The following is an 18,830-nucleotide window of genomic DNA, read 5'->3' on the forward strand; positions in this document are numbered from 1 at the left end:
AGTCACACTAAGACATGTGTGACAGTGCCACCCTGCCACCATCATGTGAACACGAAAACGGCAAGTTTTCATGTGTACATTAGAAACTAAGAAGACTAAAATAACTACACAAAAAGCAACTTGATCTCCACCATAATGAGGTGAAATGTGTGGGACCACTAAGTCATGATAGCATGATACCACACAAGGTCATTCATTTAGAATTACTCTTTTCCTTCTCAATTTGTTGAGTTATGCTATAAAATGAAAACAAATGTTTTCTCGCATGTACAAGCTTATTTGTATGTTATAAAAATATGCATATTTTCCTAATTCATTATTTTCCAGTATAAGAGATGTCAGGCCTTAAAACAAGAGCAATATTTACTACTTTAAGTTATGTATCACTAAACTGGTTTCCACTCTGAGTGACAGACAGAAAATGTTGTGCTCATACCTGTTTTAAAGCAAGGATCTCCTTTCGAAGGCTTGTCTCTGTTCTCTGGCTGATCTCATAGCGGGAACTGAGGTCAGTATACATCTACAGCAAAGACACATAAGCATGGTGAAGATTTACAACATAAACACAGAAGCATGACTTCACCCATCACGGGACCCAAATACAACATAAACACAGAAACATGACTTAATGCATCCATCACGGGACCTGACTACAACATAAACACAGAAGCATGACTTCACCCATCACGGGACCCAACTACAACATAAACACAGAAACATGACTTAATGCACCCATCATGGGTTGGGTCCCATGATTGGTGAAGTCATGCTCCTGTGTTTATGTTGTAGTTGGGTCCCATGATGGGTGAAGTCATGTTTCTGTGTTTATGTTGTACTTGGGTCCCTTGATGGGTGAAGTCATGCTCCTGTGTTTATGTTGTAGTTGGGTCCCATGATGGGTGAAGTCATGTTTCTGTGTTTATGTTGTAGTTGGGTCCCGTGATGGGTGAAGTCATGTTTCTGCGTCTTTGTTGTAGTTGGGTCAACCTTCTGTGTTTATATTGTAGTTTGGTCCCTTAATGGGTGAAGTCATGTTTCTGTGTTTATGTTGTAGTTGGGTCCCGTGATGGGTGAAGCCATGTTTCAGTGTTTTTGTTGTAGTTGGGTCCCGTGATGGGTGAAGTCATGCTTCTGTGTTTATGTTGTAGTTTTTTCCCATGATAGGTGAAGTCATGCTTCTATGTTTTTGTTGTAGTTGGGTCCCTTGATGGGTGAAGTCATGCTTCTGTGTTTATGTTGTAGTTGGGTCCCGTGATTGGTGAAGTCATGTTTCTGCGTCTTTGTTGTAGTTGGGTCAACCTTCTGTGTTTATATTGTAGTTTGGTCCCTTAATGGGTGAAGTCATGTTTCAGTGTTTATGTTGTAGTTGGGTCCAATGATTGGTGAAGTCATGTTTCTGTGTTTATGTTGTAGTTGGGTCCTGTGATTGGTGAAGTCATTCTTCTATGTTTATGTTGTAGTTGGGTCCCATGATTGGTGAAGTCATGCTCCTGTGTTTATGTTGTAGTTGGGTCCCATGATGGGTGAAGTCATGTTTCTGTGTTTCTGTTGTACTTGGGTCCCTTGATGGGTGAAGTCATGTTTCTGTGTTTATGTTGTAGTTGGATCCCGTGATGGGTGAAGCCATGTTTCTGTGTTTATGTTGTAGTTGGGTCCCGTGATGGGTAAAGTCATGCTTCTGTGTTTATGTTGTAGTTTTGTCCCATGATAGGTGAAGTCATGCTTCTATGTTTTTGCTGTAGTTGGGTCCCGTGATGGGTGAAGTCATGCTTCTGTGTTTATGTTGTAGTTGGATCAACCTTCTGTGTTTATGTTGTAGTTGGGTCCCATGATTGGTGAAGTCATGTTTCTGTGTTTTTGTTCTAGTTGGGTCCCATGATTGGTGAAGTCATGTTTCTGTGTTTATGTTGTAGTTGGGTCCCGTGATGGGTGAAGTCATGTTTCTGCGTCTTTGTTGTAGTTGGGTCAACCTTCTGTGTTTATGTTGTAGATTGGTCCCTTGATGGGTAAAGTCATGTTTCTGTGTTTATGTTGTAGTTGGGTCCCATGATTGGTGAAGTAATGCTCCTGTGTTTATGTTGTAGTTGGGTTCCGTGATGGGTGAAGTCATGCTTCTGTGTTTTTGTTGTAGTTGGGTCCCGTGATGGGTGAAGTCATGTTTCTGTGTTTATGTTGTAGTTTTTTCCCATGATAGGTGAAGTCATGCTTCTATGTTTTTGTTGTAGTTGGGTCCCTTGATGGGTGAAGTCATGCTTCTGTGTTTATGTTGTAGTTGGGTCCCGTGATTGGTGAAGTCATGTTTCTGTGTTTATGTTGTAGTTGGGTCCCATGATGGGTGAAGTCATGCTCCTGTGTTTATGTTGTAGTTGGGTCCCATGATGGGTGAAGTCATGTTTCTGTGTTTATGTTGTAGTTGGGTCCCGTGATGGGTGAAGTCATGCTTCTGTGTTTATGTTGTAGTTGGGTCCCGTGATTGGTGAAGTCATGTTTCTGCGTCTTTGTTGTAGTTGGGTCAACCTTCTGTGTTTATATTGTAGTTTGGTCCCTTAATGGGTGAAGTCATGTTTCTGTGTTTATGTTGTAGTTGGGTCCCGTGATGGGTGAAGCCATGTTTCAGTGTTTTTGTTGTAGTTGGGTCCCGTGATGGGTGAAGTCATGCTTCTGTGTTTATGTTGTAGTTTTTTCCCATGATAGGTGAAGTCATGCTTCTATGTTTTTGTTGTAGTTGGGTCCCTTGATGGGTGAAGTCATGCTTCTGTGTTTATGTTGTAGTTGGGTCCCGTGATTGGTGAAGTCATGTTTCTGCGTCTTTGTTGTAGTTGGGTCAACCTTCTGTGTTTATATTGTAGTTTGGTCCCTTAATGGGTGAAGTCATGTTTCAGTGTTTATGTTGTAGTTGGGTCCAATGATTGGTGAAGTCATGTTTCTGTGTTTATGTTGTAGTTGGGTCCTGTGATTGGTGAAGTCATTCTTCTATGTTTATGTTGTAGTTGGGTCCCATGATTGGTGAAGTCATGCTCCTGTGTTTATGTTGTAGTTGGGTCCCATGATGGGTGAAGTCATGTTTCTGTGTTTCTGTTGTACTTGGGTCCCTTGATGGGTGAAGTCATGTTTCTGTGTTTATGTTGTAGTTGGATCCCGTGATGGGTGAAGCCATGTTTCTGTGTTTATGTTGTAGTTGGGTCCCGTGATGGGTAAAGTCATGCTTCTGTGTTTATGTTGTAGTTTTGTCCCATGATAGGTGAAGTCATGCTTCTATGTTTTTGCTGTAGTTGGGTCCCGTGATGGGTGAAGTCATGCTTCTGTGTTTATGTTGTAGTTGGATCAACCTTCTGTGTTTATGTTGTAGTTGGGTCCCATGATTGGTGAAGTCATGTTTCTGTGTTTTTGTTCTAGTTGGGTCCCATGATTGGTGAAGTCATGTTTCTGTGTTTATGTTGTAGTTGGGTCCCGTGATGGGTGAAGTCATGTTTCTGCGTCTTTGTTGTAGTTGGGTCAACCTTCTGTGTTTATGTTGTAGATTGGTCCCTTGATGGGTAAAGTCATGTTTCTGTGTTTATGTTGTAGTTGGGTCCCATGATTGGTGAAGTAATGCTCCTGTGTTTATGTTGTAGTTGGGTCCCGTGATGGGTGAAGTCATGCTTCTGTGTTTTTGTTGTAGTTGGGTCCCGTGATGGGTGAAGTCATGTTTCTGTGTTTATGTTGTAGTTTTTTCCCATGATAGGTGAAGTCATGCTTCTATGTTTTTGTTGTAGTTGGGTCCCTTGATGGGTGAAGTCATGCTTCTGTGTTTATGTTGTAGTTGGGTCCCGTGATTGGTGAAGTCATGTTTCTGCGTCGTTGTTGTAGTTGGGTCAACCTTCTGTGTTTATATTGTAGTTTGGTCCCTTAATGGGTGAAGTCATGTTTCAGTGTTTATGTTGTAGTTGGGTCCAATGATTGGTGAAGTCATGTTTCTGTGTTTATGTTGTAGTTGGGTCCTGTGATTGGTGAAGTCATTCTTCTATGTTTATGTTGTAGTTGGGTCCCATGATTGGTGAAGTCATGCTCCTGTGTTTATGTTGTAGTTGGGTCCCATGATGGGTGAAGTCATGTTTCTGTGTTTCTGTTGTACTTGGGTCCCTTGATGGGTGAAGTCATGTTTCTGTGTTTATGTTGTAGTTGGATCCCGTGATGGGTGAAGCCATGTTTCTGTGTTTATGTTGTAGTTGGGTCCCGTGATGGGTAAAGTCATGCTTCTGTGTTTATGTTGTAGTTTTGTCCCATGATAGGTGAAGTCATGCTTCTATGTTTTTGCTGTAGTTGGGTCCCGTGATGGGTGAAGTCATGCTTCTGTGTTTATGTTGTAGTTGGATCAACCTTCTGTGTTTATGTTGTAGTTGGGTCCCATGATTGGTGAAGCCATGTTTCTGTGTTTTTGTTCTAGTTGGGTCCCATGATTGGTGAAGTCATGTTTCTGTGTTTATGTTGTAGTTGGGTCCCGTGATGGGTGAAGTCATGTTTCTGCGTCTTTGTTGTAGTTGGGTCAACCTTCTGTGTTTATGTTGTAGATTGGTCCCTTGATGGGTAAAGTCATGTTTCTGTGTTTATGTTGTAGTTGGGTCCCATGATTGGTGAAGTAATGCTCCTGTGTTTATGTTGTAGTTGGGTCCCGTGATGGGTGAAGTCATGCTTCTGTGTTTTTGTTGTAGTTGGGTCCCGTGATGGGTGAAGTCATGTTTCTGTGTTTATGTTGTAGTTGGGTCCCGTGATTGGTGAAGTCATTCTTCTGTGTTTATGTTGTAGTTGGGTCCCATGATTGGTGAAGTCATGCTCCTGTGTTTATGTTGTAGTTGGGTCCCATGATGGGTGAAGTCATGTTTCTGTGTTTCTGTTGTACTTGGGTCCCTTGATGGGTGAAGTCACGCTTCTGTGTTTATGTTGTAGTTGGGTCCCGTGATGGGTAAAGTCATGCTTCTGTCTTATGTTGTAGTTGGGTCCTGTGATGGGTGAAGTCATTCTTCTGTGTTTATGTTGTAGTTGGATCAACATTCTGTGTTTATGTTGTAGTTAGGTCCCATAATGTGTGAAGTCATGTTTCTGTATTTTTATGTAGTTGGGTCCGGTGATGGGTAAAGTCATGTTTCTGTGTTTATGTTGTAGTTGGGTCCAATGATTGGTGAAGTCATGTTTCTGTGTTTATGTTGTAGTTGGGTCCCGTGATGGGTGAAGTCATTCTTCTATGTTTATGTTGTAGTTGGGTCCCATGATTGGTGAAGTCATGCTCCTGTGTTTATGTTGTAGTTGGGTCCCATGATGGGTGAAGTCATGTTTCTGTGTTTCTGTTGTACTTGGGTCCCTTGATGGGTGAAGTCATGTTTCTGTGTTTATGTTGTAGTTGGGTCCCGTGATGGGTGAAGTCATGCTTCTGTGTTTATGTTGTAGTTGGGTCCCGTCATGGTGAAGTCATGTTTCTGCGTCTTTGTTGTAGTTGGGTCAACCTTCTGTGTTGATGTTGTAGTTTGGTCCCTTGATGGGTGAAGTCATGTTTCTGTGTTTATGTTGTAGTTGGGTCCCATGATGGGTGAAGTCATGTTTCTGTGTTTATGTTGTAGTTGGGACCTGTGATTGGTGAAGTCATTCTTCTATGTTTATGTTGTAGTTGGGTCCCATGATTGGTGAAGTCATGCTCCTGTGTTTATGTTGTAGTTGGGTCCAATGATGGGTGAAGTCATGTTTCTGTGTTTCTGTTGTACTTGGGTCCCTTGATGGGTGAAGTCATGTTTCTGTGTTTATGTTGTAGTTGGGTCCTGTGATTGGTGAAGTCATTCTTCTATGTTTATGTTGTAGTTGGGTCCCATGATTGGTGAAGTCATGCTCCTGTGTTTATGTTGTAGTTGGGTCCCTTGATGGGTGAAGTCATGTTTCTGTGTTTATGTTGTAGTTGGGTCCTGTGATTGGTGAAGTCATTCTTCTATGTTTATGTTGTAGTTGGGTCCCATGATTGGTGAAGTCATGCTCCTGTGTTTATGTTGTAGTTGGGTCCAATGATGGGTGAAGTCATGTTTCTGTGTTTCTGTTGTACTTGGGTCCCTTGATGGGTGAAGTCATGTTTCTGTGTTTATGTTGTAGTTGGGTACCGTGATTGGTGAAATCATGTTTCTGTGTTTATGTTGTAGTTTGGTCCTATTATGGGTGAAGTCATGCTCCTGTGTTTATGTTGTAGTTTGGTCCTATAATGGGGGAAGTCATGATTCAGTGTTTATGTTGTAGTTTGGTCCCGTGATGGGTGAAGTCATGTTTCAGTGTTTATGTTGCAGTTGGGTGCCGTGATGGGTGAAGTCATGTTTCTGTGTTTATGTTGTAGTTGGGTCCCGTGATTGGTGAAGTCATTCTTCTATGTTTATGTTGTAGTTGGGTCCCATGATTGGTGAAGTGATGCTCCTGTGTTTATGTTGTACTTGGGTCCCATGATGGGTGAAGTCATGTTTCTGTGTTTCTGTTGTACTTGGGTCCCTTGATGGGTGAAGTCATGTTTCTGTGTTTATGTTGTAGTTGGGTCCCGTGATTGGTGAAGTCATTCTTCTATGTTTATGTTGTAGTTGGGTCCCATGATTGGTGAAGTGATGCTCCTGTGTTTATGTTGTACTTGGGTCCCATGATGGGTGAAGTCATGTTTCTGTGTTTCTGTTGTACTTGGGTCCCTTGATGGGTGAAGTCATGTTTCTGTGTTTATGTTGTAGTTGGGTCCCGTGATGGGTGAAGTCATGTTTCTGTGTTTATGTTGTAGTTGGGTCCCGTGATGGGTAAAGTCATGCTTCTGTGTTTATGTTGTAGTTTTGTCCCATGATAGGTGAAGTCATGCTTCTATGTTTTTGTTGTAGTTGGGTCCCGTGATGGGTGAAGTCATGTTTCTGTGTTTATGTTGTAGTTGGATCCCGTGATGGGTAAAGTCATGCTTCTGTGTTTATGTTGTAGTTTTGTCCCATGATAGGTGAAGTCATGCTTCTATGTTTTTGTTGTAGTTGGGTCCCGTGATGGGTGAAGTCATGTTTCTGTGTTTATGTTGTAGTTGGATCAACCTTCTGTGTTTATGTTGTAGTTGGGTCCCATGATGGATGAAGTCATGTTTCTGTGTCTTTGTTGTAGTCGGGTCCCGTGATGGGTGAAGTCATGTTTCTGTGTCTTTGTTGTAGTTGGGTCCGGTGATGGGTGAAGTCATGCTTCTGTGTTTATGTTGTAGTTGGGTCCGGTGATGGGTGAAGTCATGCTTCTGTGTTTATGTTGTAGTTGGATCAACCTTCTGTGTTAATATTGTAGTTGGGTCCCGTGATGGGTGAAGTCATTCTTCTGTGTTTATGTTGTAGTTGGATCAACCTTCTGTGTTTATGTTGTAGTTAGGTCCCATAATGTGTGAAGTTATGTTTCTGTGTTTTTGTTGTAGTTGGGTCCCGTGATGGGTGAAGTCATGCTCCTGTCTTTATGTTGTAGTTAGATCAACCCTCTGTGTTTATGTTGGAGTTGGGTACCGTGATTGGTGAAATCATGTTTCTGTGTTTATGTTGTAGTTTGGTCCTATTATGGGTGAAGTCATGCTCCTGTGTTTATGTTGTAGTTTGGTCCTATAATGGGTGAAGTCATGATTCAGTGTTTATGTTGTAGTTTGGTCCCGTGATGGGTGAAGCCATGTTTCTGTGTTTATGTTGTAGTTGGGTCCCGTGATGTGTGAAGTCATGTTTCTGTGTTTATGTTGTAGTTGGGTCCCGTGATGTGTGAAGTCATGATTCAGTGTTTATGTTGTAGTTGGGTCCCGTGATGGGTGAAGCCATGTTTCTGTGTTTATGTTGTAGTTGGGTCCCGTGATGTGTGAAGTCATGTTTCTGTGTTTATGTTGTAGTTGGGTCCCGTGATGGGTGAAGTCATGCTTCTGTGTTTATGTTGTAGTTGGGTCCTGTGATGGGTGAAGTCATGCTTCTTAATGCACCCATCACGGGACCCAACTACAACAAAAACACAGAAACATGACCTAATGCACCCATCACGGGACCAAACTACAACATAATCACAGAAGGTTGATCCAACTACAACATAAACACAGAAGGTTGATCCAACTACAACATAAACACAGAAGGTTGATCCAACTACAACAAAAACACAGATAATGCATAAAGGGACACACGTTGTTGGTAAAACACGTATACCCTCCAGAAACTGTCTGAACATCTCCTTAATGATATAGGACATCTTCCCTCATCCTACTGACCTGTTGTAGTGATGTGGACTCCATGGAGAAAGCATCTTCCTGGTTCTTCATCACTGAAAAGGCAAACAATCAGGGCATATACTACACTCAGCAGCATCGCAGGGCACCATACAATCAGGGCATATACTACACTCAGTGGCATCATATTGTGCCTTACAATCAGGGCACATACGACGCTCAACAGCATCACAGGGCACCATACAATCAGGGCATATACTACACTCAGTGGCATCATATTGTGCCTTACAATCAGGGCACATACGACGCTCAACAGCATCACAGGGCACTATACAATCAGGGCATATACGGCATTCAGCAGCATCGCAGGGCACTATACATTCAGGGCATATACTACACTCAGTGGTATCATGTGGTGCCATACAATCAGGGCATATACGACGCTCAACAGCATTGCAGGGCACCATACAATCAGGGCATATACTACACACAGAAGCACCGCAGGGAGCCATACAATCAGGACATATACTACACACAGAAACACCGCAGGGAGCCATACAATCAGGACATATACTACACACAGAAGCACCGCAGGGAGCCATACAATCAGGACATATACTACACACAGAAGCACCGCAGGGAGCCATACAATCAGGACATATACTACAATCAGAAGCACCGCAGGGAGCCATACAATCAGGACATATACTACAATCAGAAGCACCGCAGGGAGCCATACAATCAGGACATATACTACAATCAGAAGCACCGCAGGGAGCCATACAATCAGAACATATACTACAATCAGAGGCACCGCAGGGAGCCATACAATCAGGACATATACTACACACAGAGGCACCGCAGGGAGCCATACAATCAGGACATATACTACAATCAGAGGCACCGCAGGGAGCCATACAATCAGGACATATACTACACACAGAAGCACCGCAGGGAGCCATACAATCAGGACATATACTACAATCAGAGGCACCGCAGGGAGCCATACAATCAGGACATATACTACACACAGAAGCACCGCAGGGAGCCATACAATCAGGACATATACTACAATCAGAGGCACCGCAGGGAGCCATACAATCAGGACATATACTACAATCAGAAGCACCGCAGGGAGCCATACAATCAGGACATATACTACAATCAGAGGCACCGCAGGGAGCCATACAATCAGGACATATACTACACACAGAGGCACCGCAGGGAGCCATACAATCAGGACATATACTACAATCAGAGGCACCGCAGGGAGCCATACAATCAGGACATATACTACACACAGAGGCACCGCAGGGAGCCATACAATCAGGGCACATACTACAATCAGAGGCATCACGTGGCACCACAGAATCAGGAAATATACTACACACAGCAGTATTGCAGGGCACCATACAATCAGGGCATATACTACACACAGCAGTATTGCAGGGCACCATACAATCAGGGCATATACTACACTCAGCGGCATCACAGGGCACCATACAATCAGGGCATATACTACACACAGCAGTATTGCAGGGCACCATACAATCAGGGCATATACTACACAAAGCAGTATTGCAGGGCACCATACAATCAGGACATATACTATACTCAGGTCACCACAGAATCAGGACATATACGACACTCAGCGGCATCACGTGGCACCAAACAATCAGGACATATACTACACTCAGGTCACCAGAGAATCAGGACATATACGACACTCAGCGGCATCACGTGGCACCATACAATCAGGACATATACTACACTCAGCGGCAGCAAGTGGCACCATACAATCAGGGCATATACTACACACAGCAGCATCGCAGGGCACCATACAATCAGGGCATATACGCCGCTCAGCCGCATCAAGTGGCACCAAACAATCATGACATATACTACACTCAGGTCACCACAGAATCAGGACATATACTACACACAGCAGTATTGCAGGGCACCAAACAATCATGGCCTATACTACACTCAGGTCACCACAGAATCAGGACATATACTACACACAGCAGTATTGCAGAGCACCAAACAATCAAGGCATATACTACACTCAGGTCACAACAGAATCAGGACATATACTACATACAGCAGTATTGCAGGGCACCAAACAATCATGGCCTATACTTCACTCAGGTCACCACAGAATCAGGACATATACTACACTCAGCGGCACCAAGTGGCACCATACGATCAGGGCATATACCACAATCAGAGGCATCACTTGGCACCAAACAATCAGGATATATACTACACACAGCGGCAGCAAGTGGCACCATACAACCAGGGCATATACTACACTCAGTGGCATCACGTGGCACTATACAATCAGGGCATATACTACACTCAGTGGCATCACGTGGCACCAAACAATCAGGGCATATACTACACTCAGCGGCAGTAAGTGGCACCATACAATCAGGGCATATACTACACTCAACAGCATCATGTGGCACCATACAATCAGGGCATATACTACACTCAGTGGCATCACGTGGCACCATACAATCAGGGCATATACTACACAGAGCGGCAGCAAGTGGCACCATACAATCAGGGCATATACCACAATCAGAGGCATCACTTGGCACCAAACAATCAGGATATATACTACACTCAGTGGCATCACGTGGCACCATACAATCAGGGCATATACTACACTCAGTGGCATCACGTGGCACCATACAATCAGGGCATATACTACACTCAGTGGCAGCAAGTGGAACCATACAATCAGGGCATATACTACACTCAGTGGCATCACGTGGCACCATACAATCAGGGCATATACTACACTCAGCAGCATCACGTGGCACCAAACAATCAGGGCATATACTACACTCAGTGGCATCACGTGGCACCATACAATCAGGGCATATACTACACTTAGCGGCAGCAAGTGGCACCGAAAAATCAGGGCATATACTACACTCAGTGGCATCACGTGGCACCATACAATCAGGGCATATACTACACTCAACAGCATCAAGTGGCACCATACAATCAGGGCATATACTACACTCAGTGGCATCACGTGGCACCATACAATCAGGGCATATACTACACACAGCGGCAGCAAGTGGCACCATACAACCAGGGCATATACTACACTCAGTGGCATCACGTGGCACCATACAGTCAGGGCATATACTACACACAGCAGTATTGCAGGGCACCAAACAATCAGGGCATATACTACACTCAGCGGCATCACGTGGCACCATACAATCAGGGCATATACTACACTCAGTGGCATCACGTGGCACCATACAATCAGGGCATATACTACACTCAGTGGCATCACGTGGCACCATACAATCAGGGCATATACTACACTCAGTGGCAGCAAGTGGAACCATACAATCAGGGCATATACTACACTCAGTGGCATCACGTGGCACCATACAATCAGGGCATATACTACACTCAGCAGCATCACGTGGCACCAGACAATCAGGGCATATACTACACTCAGTGGCATCACGTGGCACCATACAATCAGGACATATACTACACTTAGCGGCAGCAAGTGGCACCGAAAAATCAGGGCATATACTACACTCAGTGGCATCACGTGGCACCATACAATCAGGGCATATACTACACTCAACAGCATCAAGTGGCACCATACAATCAGGGCATATACTACACTCAGTGGCATCACGTGGCACCATACAATCAGGGCATATACTATACTCAGTGGCATCACGTGGCACCAAACAATCAGGGCATATACTACACTCAGTGGCATCACGTGGCACCATACAATCAGGGCATATACTACACTCAGTGGCATCACGTGGCACCATACAATCAGGGCATATACTACACACAGCGGCAGCAAGTGGCACCATACAACCAGGGCATATACTACACTCAGTGGCATCACGTGGCACTATACAATCAGGGCATATACTACACTCAGTGGCATCACGTGGCACCAAACAATCAGGGCATATACTACACTCAGATCACCACAGAATCAGGACATATACTACACACAGCAGTATTGCAGGGCACCAAACAATCAGGACATATACTACACTCAGCGGCAGCAAGTGGCACCATACAATCAGGGCATATACTACACACAGCAGCATTGCAGGGCACCATACAATCAGGGCATATACTACAATCAGCGGCAGCAAATGGCACCAAACAATCAGGACATATACTACATTCAGCGGCAGCAAGTGGCACCAAACAATCAGGGCAGATACTACACTTGGTGGCATTACGTGGCACCATATAATCAGGGCATAAGTTACACTCAGGTCACCACAGAATCAGGACATATACTACACACAGCAGTATTTCAGGGCACCAAACAATCAGGACATATACTACACTCAGGTCACAACAGAATCAGGACATATACTACACACAGCAGTATTGCAGGGCACCATACAATGATGGCCTATACTACACTCAGGTCACAACAGAATCAGGACATATACTACACACAGCAGTATTGCAGGGCACCATACAATCATGGCCTATACTACACTCAGGTCACAACAGAATCAGGACATATACTACACACAGCAGTATTGCAGGGCACCATACAATCATGGCCTATACTACAATCAGCGGCAGCATATGACAGTATTCTCGTGACATCATCACAGCATGTCAGAAGGGAAAAGAAAGCCCCACATGATGCAGATCTACAACGTTTACCACTTCGGTGGTGAAACGCATGAACATGGGTGTGGTGCTGACAAACCATGAGCCAAATCATGGTGAATCTGAGATTCCAAACTATGATTCGGACCTGAGGGAGTGTCAACAGAAGCAAGTGGAGTGAAGAACCTACTCTTCTGGGTGTCCAGCTGTAGAGACTGCAGCTGCCGGATGAGCTCTGCTTGCTGACTGGAGTGTTCTGTCAGCTGGTTGTGACTGGCCCACAGCTCAGACAGCTCCTTCCTGCAATGCAACATGTACACATGTATACAATGCAATACAACATGTATAACATGTACAACATACAAAACACGTACAACATACACAACATACACAAAATGTATAACACGTAAAATATACACAACTCGTTCAACATGTACAACACAAACAACATACACATTATGTACAACATACACAATATGTACAACATACACAACATGTACAACATACACAACATGTACAACATACACAACATGTACAACATACACAACATGTACAACATACACAACATGTACAACAACATGTACAACATACACAACATGTACAACATACACAACATGTACAACATACACATAATGTACAACATACACAACATGTACAACATACACAACATGTACAACATACACAACATGTACAACATACACAACATGTACAACATACACAATATACACATGTACAACATACACAACATGTACAACATACACAACATGTACAACATACACATCACGTACAACATACACAACACGTACAACATACACAACACGTACAATATACACAACACGTACAACATACACAACATACACAACATACACATGTACAACATACACAACACGTACAACATACACAACACATACATATTGCATACAACATACACAACACGTACAACATACACAGCACGTACAACATACTCAACACATACAACATACACAACACATACACAATGCATACAACATACACAACACATAGAACATACACAACAGATACAACATATACATGTACACCATATATAGCATGCACATTGACAATGTGTGCAAGATGTACATGTATAATGAAGAGTACAACTGTTACAACATATACATGTACAGTAAACTACGTCGCTTATAACGAACTGACCGATATAACAAATTTATGTTTCAGTCCCGGCCATTTGTTGTATATATACTACGGTTACAATATGTGCCAGATGTACAATGGGTACAATAGAAACAACATATACATCATCTTCCCAAGGCAAGTGAGTTCACTGACTACAGAAGTCTGGTTTCCACCCTTGCCCAACTAGCCTGGAAAAATGGAGTTATATTTTGACTGGACTAACGAGTCTATGCATAGGCCACACAAAATCGTGCAACGAAATCGACATCTGGTTTGTAAACAACATGGCGACTGCCGTGCAGATTTCGGTTGATTGCAGGACTTGCAAAGCATGTGTACCATCAACTAGGAATTGGGAGATTTTTTCCAAATCTTTTCATGTTTTTAATCAATGTGCTGAAGTCTGTCCCAGCTGTATTTCGCGATTCTACAGTTACATTATATTTTGCAGAAATGCCCGCTCAGTCCAGAAAAATGACTTTTTGTGCAGAATTTGTGCAGCATTTTGCATGTTGCAGAATTCATCAAATACACTGAAGAATACAGTGGGGACAATATCTACAACATTTGCAACATGAATAACGGGTACAACCTATACATGTAAAACATGTACAACACATACATGTACAATAGGAACAACATGTTTTGTTTGTTCATTTGTTTGTTGTCAAACTCAGCAATATTACAGCTGTATGATGGCATCTGTAAATAATCTAAACTGGACCAAACAATCCAGTGATTGACATCATGAGCATCAGTCTACGCAATTGGGATACGATGACATGCATCAACCAAGTCAGCGTGCCTGACCACGTGATCCCATTAGTCGCACGCATAGTAACCTTTTACGGCAAGCATAGGTTGCTGAAGACCTATTCTACACATACCTCATTCCCATCATACATAACACATACTTTGTACAATATGTACAACATGTATAACGGGTACAACATATACATGTAAAACATATAACACATACTTTGTACAATATGTACAACATGTATAACAGTTACAACATATACATGTTAAACATATAACACATACTTTGTACAATATGCACAACATGTATAATGGGTACAACATACCGGTATACATGTAAAAAATATTTATAATACATACATGTACAATATGTACAACATGTTTAACAGGTACAACATATACATGTAAAACAGATATAACACATACATGTACAATATGTACAACATGTATAACGCTACAACATATACATGTAAAACAGATATAATACATACATGTTCAATATGTACAACATGTATAACGCTACAACATATACATGTAAAACAGATATAACACATACATGTACAATATGTACAACATGTATAACGCTACAACATATACATGTAAAACAGATATAATACATACATGTTCAATATGTACAACATGTATAATGGGTACAACATATACTTGTAAAACAGATATAATACATACATGTACAATATGTACAACATGTATAACAGGTACAAATATACATGTAGAACAGATATAACACATACATGTACAATATGTACAACATGTATAACAGGTACACCATATACATGTAAAACAGATATCACACATACATGTACAATATGTACAACATGTATAACAATTACAACATATATATGTAAAACATATAACATACTTTGTACATACATGTACAATATGTACAACATGTATAACTTGTACAACATATACATGTAAAACATATATAACACATACATGTACAATATGTATAACATGTATCCCCAATTCCTCAGAATTTATGAAAATGAGAACAATTAAAACAACCACAATTTGGACAATATCACTATTTTGTCCCATCTTTCTTAGTTTAGAATCCTTGATTAAGCCCTGGGTTTTCAAAATCTTAATACTCGTTTGATGAGGCAAACATTGTGCTATGTCCTTAAAGGGGGACTGTTCTCTACAGCCTAGTGCCCATCTTCAGCAAAGCTCCTCTTTAACTGAGACACACCTCAACTAAGCCACCACCATGATCATGTTGTTAAGAGTCTCCACAAGAGTGATGGACATACCTGACATTCTCCAGCTCCCTGTTCTTGTATGTGATCTCCCTCTGCTGTTGCCGGCCATCTTCCTCAAACCTCTGGAGCTTTTGGTTTGCCTCCTCTAACTGTGTACAACAGAGATATACATACAAGGGTGTCGATCAACTGTCTCACTAACACAGTACACCAAAAACCTCACAGTATGACTTGAATTTAGTTGACAGAAAATCATTGGCCTCCTTCCAGACATCTAGCGAACTTGCACAAATCAAAATATGTAATCCACTACACACAGCATATATGAAGGTATTGCTGATTCTGTCCTGCATGCCTTGTAGTGATTGTTTACAGATACTTTAGAGAACACACAAGTTACAGCCTCATTCCCGCTATACATGGTCACAATGGGAGGCTGGCTCTCTCCAGCCCTGTAGTGACAATGTTGGGTGTACGTCAGTCATGGCTTCATTCCCATCACACATACACATAATTGGAGGCTGGCTCTGTCCTGCCCTGTAGTGACAGTGCTGGGTGTACACCAGTCATGGCCTTATTCCCATCACACATAGACACAATGGGAGGCTGGCTCTGTCCTGCCCTGGAGTGACAGTGCTTGGTGTACATCAGTCATGGCCTCATTCCCATCACACATAGACACAATGGGAGGCTGGTCCCTTCCTGCCCTGTAGTGACAATGTTGGGTGTACATCAGTCATGGCCTCATTCCCGATATACATGGTCACAATGGGAGGCTGGCTCTGTCCTGCCCTGTAGAGACAGTGTTGGGTGTACATCAGTCATGGCCTCATTCCCATCACACATAGACACAATGGGAGGCTGGCTCTGCCCTGCCCTGTAGTGACAGTGTTGGGTTTACACCAGTCATGGCCTCATTCCCATCACACAGACACAATGGGAGGCTGGCTCTGTCCTGCCCTGTAGTGACAGTGCTGGGTGTACCCCAGTCATGGCCTCATTCCCATCACACATAGACACAATTGGAGGCTGGCTCTCTCTTGCTCTGTAGTGATGGGTGTACACCAGTCATGGCCTCATTCCCATCACACACAGACACAATGGGAGGCTGGCTCTGTCCTGCCCTGTTGTGACAGTGTTGGGTGTACCCCAGTCATGGCCTCATTCCCATCACACATAGACACAATGGGAGGCTGGCTATGCCCTGCCCTGTAGTGACAGTGTTGGGTGTACACCAGTCATGGCCTGATTCCCGCTATACATGGTCACAATGGGAGGCTGGCTCTGTCCTGCCCTGTAGTGACAGTGCTGGGTGTACATCAGTCAGGCCTCATTCCCATCACACATAGACACAATGGGAGGCTGGCTCTGTCCTGCCCTGTAGTGACAGTGTTGGGTGTACACCAGTCATGGCCTCATTCCCATCACACATAGACACAATGGGAGGCTGGCTCTGTCCTGCCCTGTAGTGACAGTGCTGGGTGTACATCAGTCATGGCCTCATTCCCATCACACACAGACACAATGGGAGGCTGGCTCTGTCCTGCCCTGTAGTGTTGGGTGTACACCAGTCATGGCCTCATTCCCATCACACATAGAAACAATGGGAGGCTGGCTCTGTCCTGCCCTGTTATGACAGTGTTGGGTGTACCCCAGTCATGGTCTCATTCCCATCACACATAGACACAATGGGAGGCTGGCTATGCCCTGCCCTGTAGTGACAGTGTTGGGTGTACACCAGTCATGGCCTCATTCCCACTATACATGGTCACAATGGGAGGCTGGCTCTGTCCTGCCCTGTACACCGGTCATGGCCTCATTCCCATCACACATAGACACAATGGGAGGCTGGTCCCTTCCTGCCCTGTAGTGACAATGTTGGGTGTACATCAGTCATGGCCTCATTCCCGCTATACATGGTCACAATGGGAGCCTGGCTCTGTCCTGCCCTGTCGTGACAGTGTTGGGTGTACACCAGTCATGGCCTGATTCCCGCTACACATGGTCACAATGGGAGCCTGGCTCTGTCCTGCCCTGTAGTGACAGTGTTGGGTGTACACCAGTCATGGCCTCATTCCCGCTATACATGGTCACAATGGGAGGCTGGCTCTGTCCTGCCCTGTAGTGACAGTGTTGTGTGTACACCAGTCATGGCCTCATTCCCATCACACATAGACACAATGGGAGGCTGGCTCTCTCTTGCCCTGTAGTGATGGGTGTACACCAGTCATGGCCTCATTCCCATCACACACAGACACAATGGGAGGCTGGCTCTGTCCTGCCCTGTTGTGACAGTGTTTGGTGTACCCCAGTCATGGCCTCATTCCCATCACACATAGACACAATGGGAGGCTGGCTCTGTCCTGCCCTGTAGTGACAGTGTTTGGTGTACATCAGTCATGGCCTCATTCCCATCACATATAGACACAATGGGAGGCTGGCTCTGCCCTGCCCTGTAGTGTTGGGTGTACACCAGTCATGGCCTCATTCCCATCACATATAGACACAATGGGAGGCTGGCTCTGTCCTGCCCTGTTATGACAGTGTTGGGTGTACCCCAGTCATGGCCTCATTCCCGCTATACATGGTCACAATGGGAGGCTGGCTCTGCCCTGCCCTGTAGTGACAGTCATGGCTCATTCCGATCACTCTTATAGACACAATGGGAGGTTGGCTCTGTCCTGCCCTGTAGGGTTGGGCATACACCACATCATTGTCAGGGATCAATACACTAGGGAAAAGGCCCAGGCAGGTTAGGCATTGTACAGATGGAGTTTTCTCCCTTGTCTCACCAATTACTCAAATGATCATTCAAGACACATATATTTATTCTGCTAACTGAAAACTCTAGGAAGACC

The 18,830-nt window shown here is 43.7% G+C and overlaps 1 protein-coding gene across 7 annotated transcripts in view; it reads right to left on the reverse strand.

The window, feature by feature from the left end:
- The window catches only part of LOC124136445 (centlein-like), a 183,733-nt gene that overhangs the window by 80,554 nt on the left and 84,349 nt on the right, over positions 1-18,830 (reverse strand). For all 7 annotated transcript variants that reach the window (XM_048396898.1, XM_048396913.1, XM_048396908.1 and 4 more), the window contains exons 10-13: positions 16,024-16,121; positions 13,029-13,138; positions 8,243-8,295; positions 437-520 (exon numbers count right to left, since the gene is read on the reverse strand). In XM_048396898.1, coding sequence (XP_048252855.1) covers positions 437-520; positions 8,243-8,295; positions 13,029-13,138; positions 16,024-16,121 — 345 coding nt within the window. The remainder of the gene's footprint in view (positions 1-436; positions 521-8,242; positions 8,296-13,028; positions 13,139-16,023; positions 16,122-18,830) is intronic.

This window comes from Haliotis rufescens, unplaced genomic scaffold (assembly GCF_023055435.1).
Source record: "Haliotis rufescens isolate VD_foot unplaced genomic scaffold, xgHalRufe1.0.p SCAF_1, whole genome shotgun sequence".
In the NCBI taxonomy this organism is placed as follows: Eukaryota; Metazoa; Mollusca; class Gastropoda; order Lepetellida; family Haliotidae; genus Haliotis; species Haliotis rufescens.